A 12,240-nucleotide genomic window follows, 5' to 3' on the forward strand; every position below is an offset into this window, starting at 1 on the left:
GTTAGTTATATTTCTTCACAGAAATGTTATTTTGGGTCATCTGTTTTGTAAGTAAATATTTGATTACCCTCTGTTTGTCCTGGCTGCCATTCATCATACCTGAGACTCTTAAGTCCAGAACCTTTCCTGGGTCACTTTTGGCAGCTTAGGTTTCTTCCTCTGACTCTGCCATGTCTTCTGCTGCTGCTTCATCAGTCAATGTTCTCTCGTCCAGTGGGGTCTTCTGGAAATGTTTTGCAGTCTTATATCTGCTGATGACTTGCCTCCCATTCCTTTCATTGTTCTGGGCTTATACTGTAAAAAATCCTTTACTGTGTTTTGTGGAAGAGAAGACTATAAATGTGTGAGCTCAGCCTATTATCTGGAGCTAGAAATCTTTGAGTTTCTCCCTTACCATTTAAGTCTGTTGAGAACCAGGTTCCCATGGAGCTCTTGTACTGGGTCACTCACTGTTTGCTGGATGTAGTTTATGCTCCAGACTGAACTACCTTACACTTAGCTTGTCTTCAGTATTTTTTCTCGTTTTTCTCTTATCACCTGTTAATGCCTTTGTCTCTTTTCTTAAATCCACCTTTCAGCTCTTCCACCATTTTCACTGTGGGATTATTCCTAATCTTCACAAAAGAGATGTAGTAGTTATAAAAAAATAGTTTTTTTGTAAGTGATGTCACATCATAACTCCTTTGGGGTAAGGACTGTGTTTTGCAGATCCATGTACTTGACTGTGCTTAGTTTTCTTCCTTATAAATGAGTGATATTCTACAAATATTTATTTTCTTATATTTTTGTTTCCTATGTTCTGGGCAGGTCTATACGGCCTGGCCTGTGGCAGGATTTCCTGGAGGCAAGGTTGGCCTGAGTGAAGTGGCACAGAAGAATGTGGGTGTGAGGGTTGGTGATGCCATCCACGTCCAGCCTGTTTTGGGTGCTGTGCTGCAGGCTGAGGAAATGGACGTGGCACTCAGGTTTGGCTCTTTTCTTTGGTGACTGTCTGGATCCGTGCTGCCCAAATGAGTCACAAATGTGAACCACACATGTAATTTTGCATTTTCTAGTAGCCACATTTAAAAAGTGAAGAGAAAGAGAAAGTAATTGTAATGGTATGTTTTATTTAACCAGTATATGTAAAGTCTTATTTGAATTTATAATAACTACAAAAAACTATTAACAAGATTTTTCATTCTGTTTTTCAAACTGAGTCTTCAAAATCCAGTGTGTTATATTACACTTGTAGCATATCTCAGTTTGGGCTAGCCACATTTTTAGCACTTGATAGCCACATGTGGTGAGTGGCTAGAGGCCTACTGTGTCAGACAGCACAAGCTAGATGGGTGCTATGTGATTTATGGACTGTGGACTCTCTAATGTCCCGTGATTAGAATATGACCTGACATTTTAGGTGAGAGGAATTGTTGTTGATGGATATTTAACAATGTTCTTTTTGTCTTGGTTTGCAGGGTAATCAGGGCTTCTTGTCTTTTTTACAGTCTTAAAGACAGGAATAGATTACTGTGATTTGGCAAGAAACAAGTTTTAATTACGACTGCTCAGGAGAAGTGTACCTGATTGTGTATTTTAACTCATTGATTATTCAGTCAAATAAAACAATTATATCTATCCAATTTTTAAATAGTCCCCCACCAAAGATGACAAATATGGTTAAAGTATATCACCCATCCTCTTGGATGTTCTGTATCTAATAGGATTTTTACTCAGTTTGCATATACAAGTCTTATCAAAATTTGTTTTTTAAAAAAATCTTTTAATACTTTAATATCATGTTTGTAAAAACTTGGGGAATTTTATATTATATGCTGGAATCACAAAACATTTTTCAATCATTAGCTTGATTTTGAAAAGTTTTCTTCACTTTGGCTACTTTTGTAGATTCCAAGCTTAAGCTTTAGTGTATTTTTTCTTTTAAAAACAGGAAAATGTCTTCAGTGCATTGAATAACAGTTTAACAAGCAACAAAATAAAAAGCCAGAAAGGAAAAGAGAACACAACATATGTTGAGCGCCAGCTGTGTACTAGCACCCACACGCACACTTTCCCCTTTTTCTTCTCTCATTTAGTCCTCTAAACATCCAGCAAGGTATCCATATTTATCCCTCTTTTTACAGGTGAGGAAACGGGCTCAGTGAGGAGAAGTAACTTGCCCATTATTTTATGGTAATTTTTTAGTTAACTCAGGTTCAACAGAATTAATCTTCAGACTGTTTTAAAACAGTGCTTTAGGTAGCAGTAATTAGTTGACTGGATTTTTGATGATTACTAACAAGTGTGACCTCTTGAGGGCGCAGCAGTCTTAGGTGATAATGATTATCTACTATAGGGGGACTGTATATGTTTTAAATGGAAACTTGTTTTTTTATTTTAAAGAACCTTATGTTTTAAATGTGGCAGCAGAACTTAGACAAGAAACTTAATTTCCAATAAGAAGAATCAGTCATTTTAGTTTGCCGTTTAAATCTTTCAGTTGTATCTGAAAAAATTTATTATCAATACTAATGTTAGAGCTCCTTCTAGTGGAAATGATTTTATCTGTGCTTTTTTTAAAAGCAAAACTGATTGTTTTACATATTTTATGTATTTGTACATATTTGCAAATATTTTTCTCTTCAAAGTTTAATAAATAAAAGCCATTTAAGTAGTTTCAGAGTTCTTTAAACAAGTAAATTTAAGTATTTAAGGAAATAAGTACAATCTTCTCTTTAGTTTATACACGCATTTGATTAACGAAATTTTCTCCTTGTTTTTCTGTCTCTTTTATTTGAATACACAGTTGGTTCTCATTATTGGTGGCAGTTGTGTTCCATGACGTTGCCACAAATACTGAATTAGCAAATACTGAACCGTTGCTCCTAGGGAGGGTGTGTGTGTTTGTGTGTGTGTGTGTCTATATGTATGTGTATTTATTTAACACATATAAATATATGAAAATATATATCTTATGTAGATTATAATCTTAAGTCCTTGAAACAACTCATTCTGGTAGATTCTATTTTCTTTATTTTTCAAAAGAGGAGAAGTGGCTCAGAAATATTAAGTGACTTGCCTGAGGCCACCCCATTAACAGATGCCAGAGTTAGGATTCAAACCCCCTCTGTCTGGTGCCAGAGCTGGAACTTTTCACGCGATACTGCACTGCTCCCTGCCCTACCCAGCTTCCATCCTCTGGTCACCTCTGAATGAGAGTTGAAACAATAGGCCTTTTTCAGCCTCAGCTGGGAAAGTATTGGGTTACAGTTTTTGCCTGCTCTGTGCTCATCCACAAATGACCGGCAAAGCTCTGCTAGTATTGATTTTGGGGTTATAAACACATTTTAGCAAGTAGGTGAATTTGCATACGGAATTTTCAAATAATGTAGTTTGGCTGTATTGATTTTGTTACTGATAAAGTGGTTGGGAGCAAGGCTTAGATTTGGACCAGATGCGCCTGCTAATACACCTTTTCCTGAGCTAAACCATTCTCCCTCTGTGATCTCTGGCAGAGCTCGCAACTGTAGGCTTCCTCTGCTGATACGGGCTGCTTACACAAGGAGGAGGAGGGAAAATGCACGTATTCTGAGAACTCTCCAAGAACGTGTTTCTTTACAAATGTAATGATTTTTAGGCACGTTTCCTGTACTCAAACAGGCAATCTTCCTGGAAGACACAGTTTTTGGTCAGAAGAAGGCTTTTCCATTTTTTTCTTAGGCATACCCTTTCTCTAGAATAAACTTGCGCTGTACCATTACTCTACTTTTTTTCTACCTCTTCAGATAACGTACTCTATAGGATTTAAATTTCCTTAAAGATAATTTATAAATTATACAAAGAGAATAAAATAAGCTATTAATAAAAGCCTTTCTCCAAGCTGGGCAAGTTCAGAAAGGAAATGATTAATTGAGGCCAGTGTTTTTCCAGTGTTTCTGACTGTAACACACAATAAAAAACACATACTTTTCATTGTGATTTATTGCTCCTATACATCCACAGATGTAGTACATAAATGTACACACGTGTATACATGTATATACCTGAGTATATAGGGGTGTGTGTGCGTGGTGTGTAAGATAGTAAAGAAAACTGATTTAGGCCACTAGGACACCAAATTGCAAATGGTGTTTTCATGGCTATAAGAAGTATCTAAAAAGTGTAAATCATTCCAAAATTGTATAAATCATTTCCAGGTTGTAAACTAGTGATTCTTTTGATTAGGTCTACATCACAACTGTGTACATGTCATTTTATATTACATTTTAGTTTCTGGTGTACTTAATGCTGATTTTTATTTCTCCCACCCTTCACAGTGACAAAAATGCAGATATTAATGAAGAACAACTGACTAGTTGTCTTCTGAGAAAACTAGGTGAGATGTATCTTTCATACGTTTTCTAAATTTTAAAAAGCAAGGCAGCAGCAAATAAACTGATGTGTCTTTGAGGTCTTGTGTACATAATGCTGTTCTTTAAAATAGTGTAGAGAATATTCTTCTCAACGAATGAACGTCCTTTTAAGACAGGGATGTAGTATCTGCCCCCGGCCCCCACCCCCAACTGCCAAGTAATTGATTGGTAGTTGAGCAGTGGAGAGAATTTTTGACTTAACTGTGAGCAAAGTCAGTGGTAGAACTAAGACTTTTAACCCTTGAACTCTGTTCTTTCCAGTCAGGTATGTTATCTTGGAGTGTTGGTGTAGGTGTGCCATTTTAGCTTGGTTGGTTACTGAACATGGAATGCCTGGCTCTGTGGGGTTATAGCTGATAGAATCCTAAATGTACTGAGTGTAGAGGATTTCAGAGAATTAGCTTGACCTTCTGTCTCCAGATAGTGCTGTATCATAGGGGAATATTAGGTCCTCTATTTTTCATAACAATTGTTTTATTAATACTTCCATCTTTGATTTAGTCTTTTCAGTCAGATAGTTTTGTTAATAGATGAAATCAATTGCTATTTAAACTTTAAATGGGTGAAAAATTGTGCTAACGTATATATTTAATAAATTGTTTTCCAGATGGCAAGATTGTTTTACCAGGCAACTTTCTGTATTGTACATTCTATGGACGACCATGCAAGTTGCAAGTGTTGCGAGTGAAAGGAGCAGACGGCGCGATGTTGAGAAGGGCTCAGAATGACTCTGACGCTGTTGCCTGGGGAATGGCCTCCAAGCCATCCAGCACGGAAGCTAGCACCCTGGATATGTCCTTACAGCTGAGCCAGTTAAGTCTGGAAGTGCCCCCAAACCCAGCATCAAGCAGTACTCCTTACAAACCAGGAGATGGCAGAATGATAAATAAAGCTGGTGGCGTTTCGTCAGGTGTTACTCAGAGTCCTGGGAATGGCAGTGGACTTGGACTAGAGGCAGTCACAGGTCTTGAACATCGTTCTCAGTCGGCCAGAGAAGGAAATGAGCAGCCCGTCAATGAAGAGAGATTGCTAAAGTCACCCAGCGTGGGAGCACAGTGCAACACCGATACCTTTTATTTTATTTCTTCCACAACAAGAGTCAATTTTACAAAGATTCGTACAAATTCAAAAGATCAAGGAAACCAATTAAAAGTAACTTATGACATGATAGGTGGCTTAAATAGTCAGCTGAAAGGAATTAGAGAAATAATTGAATTACCTCTCAAACAGCCTGAGCTTTTCAAGAGTTACGGTATGATTTCTTCAGTGTATTACACCCAGAAATGTTAAATTCAAACTAAAAAGCAGTTGGCTCATTTCACTTATCTAATAATTGTTCACCCTCTTTTCCTGTTTTTCTTTCCTGAGTGGGAGGTATGGTAGGAGATGCCAGTTAAGTCGGCCTTTTTCTATGCTTGGTCTCTTCAGGTTGTAATGTGAGTTAGTTGTAGCCTTGTCTCTCTTAACTGCACACTTCCACAGTTGTTTGTATTGGATCTAGAGTAAGTATCTTGTCATGCTAGATTAGCCGTAATGACTAAAAAAATAAATCAAACATTTAAATAGTTTGGATAAAACTTCTTTGTTAGGAAATGTAGCTGGGTGCAGATCTCTTTGCATTGAAACAAGTACTTAAGGGAGTGACTTGGCTTTTAGAAAACTCAGGGCTTCTTCTGCATTGTTAACTGCCCAGATCCTCTACATATATTTGGTGCATACCGTGTCTTTCTCTGCTTTTTGCTTTTTCTTTTTTCATGAATATATATATATATATATATATATATATATATATATATATATAATGAATACTTGGATTCACATATAAAATGAACCCTGGTAAGGCTTATATTCTCTGAGATGGCTAGTTGGATAAAAATTGGGGTTGGTGGCTTATTTTGGATGCCCTTGTTGTTCGGGCTTTGTTTTTTGATCATTGAACTGTGCTGTGTGGGATGGGGCATGTCAATAGTGTGGGTGTTAAACCAGTTTTTTACTAACCAGCCTGGCCTGGTTGGGTCTACAGAGAGACAAAAAGTCATTGCTTGAGATCAGCTTTTGGGCTAGTTAGTACATTTTTCTATGGGGAAAGGGAAGTTCTGACTCTTACTTTAGTTTTTGTGCAAGGTAAATTTATTTTATAACTCGTGTTTGAAGTCATATGACAACACTTACAAGCAACCTAGTAATGCTGCATCCAGTGTTCTCTGCTTTTTCTTCTAGGAATTCCTCCCCCTAGAGGAGTGTTGCTCTATGGCCCTCCAGGTACTGGAAAGACAATGATTGCCAGGGCTGTTGCTAATGAAGTTGGTGCCTATGTTTCTGTAATTAATGGCCCTGAAATCATTAGCAAGTAAGTGCATAATTTAATAGACTAAACAATATTATTAGATATACTTCTTAAATGTGGTTTTTAAAAAATGGCTCAATAGTATTCTGTCGATATTTCACACATTGAAATATTTTAAATTTGCTTTTTTTAATGTGTATAAACATTAAGTTTGGAAAATAATTTTTGAAAGTAGTATTAAGTATTGTGGAAATATTTGAAAAGTCAGGTGAGCTTTTATAGATAGAGCTTTAAAAATGATAAGAGTTGGTCCTTAAATGTATTTTATTTGTTACAGATTCTATGGGGAGACTGAAGCAAGGTTACGTCAGATATTTGCTGAAGCCACTCTGCGGTATTCTTTATTTTTGGATGTTTGGAATTAGTAGTCAAGGCTGTATTAATGATAGTAGAGATAGTAGCACTTTATACGAAGCATGAAAGAATAGAACAAAAATAATAGTGATAGCACTGGAAGTGGATTGTAAGTTTAATGAGGTTCTATCTAATCTAGTTCTATCTAATATTGTTTTGGAAATGTGATAAATAAGTTATTAAATTATATAATGTAGCAAAAGGTACAAACTTCCAGTTATAAAATAAATAAATCATGGGGATGTTATCTACAGCATGGTGACTGTAGTTAATAGTACTGTATTGCACATTTGAAAGTTGCAAAGAGAGTAGATTTTAACAGTTCTCATTATAAGAAAAAAAAATTTTATAACTGTACGGAGACAACGTGAATTAGACTTATTGCGGTAATCATTTCACGATACGTATATACAAATGTTGAATCATTATGTTGTATAACTGAAAGTAATGTTATATGTCAATATCTCAATTTTAAAAATTACATGAGGTAAAAGAATTAAGACAGTGCTGTCCGATAAGTCATGTGAATTTGCTTGAACATATAAATTTATGATTTTCTTTCTTTTGGGTACATCTAATCTCAATAGACTATTACAGTTGCCCTTTAGGCTTAAAACTTAGTTTTATTACAGTTTGCTTCAGAGTGACAAATCTTTTGCTTTAAAAATGATTCTTACTAATCATTTCTCAGTTTAGGCTACCATTGTTACATTGCAAGGAGTATTAAAGAATGGCCTGTAACTTGGTCTAATGTAGTTTTATTCATAATATGGCTATGTCTCTTCCATTGTTTTGGTATGTAACCTACCATAATTACTGCTCTCTTATCAAAACTTCCATTTTTAAAGTTTTTTTTTCCCCCAGTAGGTAAAATAAGTAGTCTTTACTCCAAACACTGAAGATTTGAGAACCAGTGGTATACCTTATTGTTTAGTATGTTTTTGTTGTCACTATTAATTTGTTCCTGGAAGTTGAGACTTCCTCCTATGAGAGAATTCACATCTTTTTATGGGAGAATTGGTCATCTTGAAAGTTGTTTTTTTAGTAGATTTTTTAAAAAGAGCATTTCTACTTTCTATCCCTTGGAACTTTAAACCATCTCCAAGGAATAGCATCACTGGCCTCAGCTTCTGAATTGATCCAGGCATAGCAATTTAGTGGGCAATAGTGGGCAAGTTCTGTCTGGGCATAGACTGTCATCTCATGAGCAATACATGTTCTCAGTACTCTGCTTTTTATTGAGGGCAGATCTACTAGAATGTGATATTGGTGAGTTAATAATTTAGGCTAGAATTAATCTAAGATTTTTCAGCTTAACATCCTATTGCTTTTGTCTTTAATATTATTAATTAAATCCTAAATTTGATGCATTGCATTTCAGTCAAAAAATTAAAACAATTTCAATTTTTTAACTGCAGTGCAACAACAGTCATTTAAAAATTTAATGTATATTGGAGAATTCATTTTACTTGTTTATTTTTAGGCACCCATCAATTATTTTTATTGATGAGCTGGATGCACTTTGCCCTAAAAGAGAAGGGGCTCAGAATGAAGTGGAAAAAAGAGTTGTAGCTTCACTCTTAACACTGATGGATGGTATTGGTTCAGTAAGTACAGCACCAGTATTGATTTCTGTAGGAGGGGGTATTTTCTTAATAATATGTATGTAGTGGCAAAAACTGTCAAATATGTCTGAGTTTTTTGGATCCTCTAGGGTAAGGAAGACATATTAGCTGTAAAAACTAGAGGAAAGACCCATAAAATAATTTTCTTCGTGATTTCTTTGTAACAGCTAGGACAGTATAACCTGGCATATTTTTCTAGCATATAAAATTATATACAATGATAGATTTATAATAAGTGGTATTAACCTAAAAACCTGAAGCCCAAGTCAGTAAGGAAAATTTAGCAATTAAATTTAAGGGGAATTTACTAAGAAATTTCATGAGTAAGTCTTATTACTCTTGTAAAAATTGATTCTTTGGGGGCTCTAAGCTGGGCAAGTGAAAGGACAAAGTGAGAATAATGGGAAATGTGTTTGTACAACATTTAAAAAGAATTTACTCATGTTACCAGGTTCTTTGATAGTGCATACAGTCTTATATTAATGAAAACTATGTGCTGATTATGAAAGGGAGATCCATAGGACTAATAGGGAAGAGGAATGAAGAAAAATTCTCTCAGACTCCTGTTAGGCATTTATCAGAAGAATACACTTCTTATACAAGATTGTAAATAACTCACATTTTTAGAATCATAATATGTCAGAACCAAAAGAAATTTTAGAAATCATGGAGTCCCCAGTCTTTTGCACATTGAAAAACTGGGCAATTCGAACTTTTTGGTTTTACTTACTATTGGTAGAAACTGAACATGTGAAAATAACGGGAACGTTTGGTATTGTCTCTATTATTTGCTAACCTGTGTTACAATTTTAAGAATAACATAAGAGAAGGGTTGTAACCTGCGGGAGGCTGGATGACCATCTGGTTCTCAGTCTTAGGGCACTACCTAGGTGTGATCATAATGTCCCAGGTTCGGTCCTGAACTTACAAAGCTGGAGGATTCAGTGTTGTTAGTATGTTGGCGATAGTGGAGCTCTGAGGATAGATCCATAATAACAACACTCACAAGAGACTGATACATAAACTGGGATACCAGTTCGTCCATTTACAATAAGAAGTATAATTATTATCAACTATACTTCAATGAAAAGTTTTTTAAAAAAGAAAAAGAAAAGTATAATTATTAAGCTGACCAAATACTTTGTTTATGAACGGCTCTCTTTTCATCCTGAAGAAAATATGTGGAGAGCTGTATTACAGTTAGAATGGATTTTGGTGAGTAGGAAATCAGATAAGAGGCTCTGTGTTGGAGGATCTTAATTACTATGTCATTGCTACCTCTTTCTCTGCCACTGGGATAGACCTGCTGTGAACTGATGTTCTTGCCTTTGGGCAGGACTGGGAGCATGTGGCACTGATGTTTTAGCCTGAAAGTGTTTAAGGGCCTGTATTTTTGTCTTCTAAACTCATAATTCATAGATTCACTGTAATCCGTGCACTTCCTGTTGGCACATCCAGTATAGTTGATTAGGTTTGAGTTTTCTTACTTCAAATCACATTCCAGTTAAGCTTGTCTCTGTGAGATTGCACTTGGGTCATCTGAGTAGAATGTTGGATAATTTCTATAGGTGGCTCATTGTGAACATAGTTCTTTATAATTTGTTGTTCCAAATTTTATTCTCAGAGTAAAAATCCGTATGTATTCAAGGGTATCTGATACTTGGGTGTTGGTTATATTGTTGTGTGTATTTTCAGGAATTTGAATATTTATCAAAACAAAATAGAAACAGTGCAAATGTGAGGAAGATTTCTTAGACAACTGCGTAATAGAGCCTTGTTCTGTTTGAAACACGTGTAGGTCATAATCTTTGCTTTCAAGTAGGGAAAAGGACAACTTAAAACAGTTAAACAAATTAAAACTATATGGTATAGGGTATATATGTTGTTATTCATGAGAATTGTGTAGTTAAGATGCTAGAAGTGGGAGAGACATCACTTACAGTAGATAGTCAAGTATTGGAAAACTTTCTAGGTAAGGGAGCATTTAGACTGAGCTTTGGGAAATGTGGGATGAATGACAAAATTTGAGAAATAAGGGATAGGACTTAGCAGCCTGGACAGTTAGATCTATCCTTGTCTATATAGCGAGTGCATTTTTTTTTTATTTTTTTACTTTTAGAAGAATATGTAATATATTTTAATTTTGTTTTGTTAGGAAGGAAGTGAAGGACAGGTGCTGGTTCTTGGGGCCACAAATCGCCCTCATGCTTTGGATGCTGCACTACGAAGACCTGGACGGTTTGATAAAGAAATTGAGATTGGAGTTCCGAATGCACAAGACCGGCTAGATATCCTCCAGAAACTGCTTCTAAGGGTGCCCCATTTGCTCACTGAAGCTGAACTGCTACAGCTGGCAAATAATGCTCACGGCTACGTTGGAGCAGACTTGAAAGCCTTGTGTAATGAAGCAGGTGAGAGTGATTTGCTGTAGTGAATCTGTACTGATGGATTTAATAACTGGTTTATTTACAAACTGATAATTTATATCTCACTTATTTCCTAATGGAAATAGCTAATTTTTTTTCTAATCATAAAATATATGTTTTATGAAAAAAATCTGGATAATTCAGAAAACTATAAAAATGAAATAAGAGTCACTCTTAATCCCTCTTCCTAAAAATAAAAATATACACATAAAAATACACACATAAAAAAAGGATGTACTTGGCATATACAAGCAGTAAATAAATATTAACTGCTGTTAATATGACTTAATAATTTCAAATTTTCAGGTATTTAACTGATCTTCTGTTTCCCCTAATCTAGCAGTGAATCAGATTTTGAGAAGGTAATTTTTAAAAAGATTAGTCTTAAAATTAAAGTGTCCAGTAGGGAAAATATGCAGTTTTGTGTATACTGTCTTAAATACTAGTATATGTTGTGTTATGCAGTGGTGTTCTCTAACTTTATATAGCAGAATAAAGTTTAAGAACAGTGTGCTAGAATTTTTGCAAGAGATTTTTCTAAAGAGGCAGGGGTGTATAGTAGAAAATGGATTTTGAGTAGAAAATACCTTTAAAATCAGGCTTGTGGTCTTGGGCAAGTTCTTTGCCTTATCTGAGCCTTAGTTTTTTCCATCTGTAAATTGAGGGTGTTGTGGTAGATGATACCTAAGTGCTTTTGTACATATGACATTCCTTGGGTATAAGGGAGAAGAAGAAAGAAATGGAAAAAAAGAAGGGAAGAAAGCAAGGAAGGGAGGGAAGAAGGATAGGAAGGATAGGATGAACTAGAACAGAACAAGGAAGTACCCGAGTTAGGCACTAAACCTGGCCTGGCCTCACTAGCTACTTTCATACACCTGGCTTTTTCACTCTTCATTGTCTTCTCTTTGGTGCCTGTTTGTCTGAATGATTTAAACTTAGGTGGTTAGTCAGGGCTTTCTCCCACAGTGTTCTTAGAAATAATGCTACAAAGCAGACTAATGCTGATTGTGAAGTTAACTGCATTTTCTCATTGAAACAGTCTAAGGACTTGATTAACTTATACATTTGGTTAATAGTGTGACTCAGAAGGAAAGATA

The 12,240-nt window shown here is 35.6% G+C and overlaps 1 protein-coding gene across 6 annotated transcripts in view; it reads left to right on the forward strand.

Moving 5' to 3' along the window:
• Window positions 1–12,240, forward strand: part of AFG2A (AFG2 AAA ATPase homolog A) — a 331,452-nt gene that overhangs the window by 6,945 nt on the left and 312,267 nt on the right. For all 6 annotated transcript variants that reach the window (XR_014263917.1, XM_082462783.1, XM_082462781.1 and 3 more), the window contains exons 3-9: window positions 808–965; window positions 4,296–4,354; window positions 4,999–5,643; window positions 6,612–6,741; window positions 7,016–7,072; window positions 8,576–8,699; window positions 10,873–11,128. Coding sequence is in view for 5 of the 6 variants with exons in the window: in XM_082462783.1 (XP_082318909.1) it covers window positions 808–965; window positions 4,296–4,354; window positions 4,999–5,643; window positions 6,612–6,741; window positions 7,016–7,072; window positions 8,576–8,699; window positions 10,873–11,128 (1,429 nt within the window). In the remaining variant the exon portion in view is untranslated. The remainder of the gene's footprint in view (window positions 1–807; window positions 966–4,295; window positions 4,355–4,998; window positions 5,644–6,611; window positions 6,742–7,015; window positions 7,073–8,575; window positions 8,700–10,872; window positions 11,129–12,240) is intronic.

The sequence above is a fragment of the Balaenoptera physalus genome (genome assembly GCF_965194825.1).
Source record: "Balaenoptera physalus genome assembly, chromosome: 5".
NCBI lineage: Eukaryota > Metazoa > Chordata > Mammalia > Artiodactyla > Balaenopteridae > Balaenoptera > Balaenoptera physalus.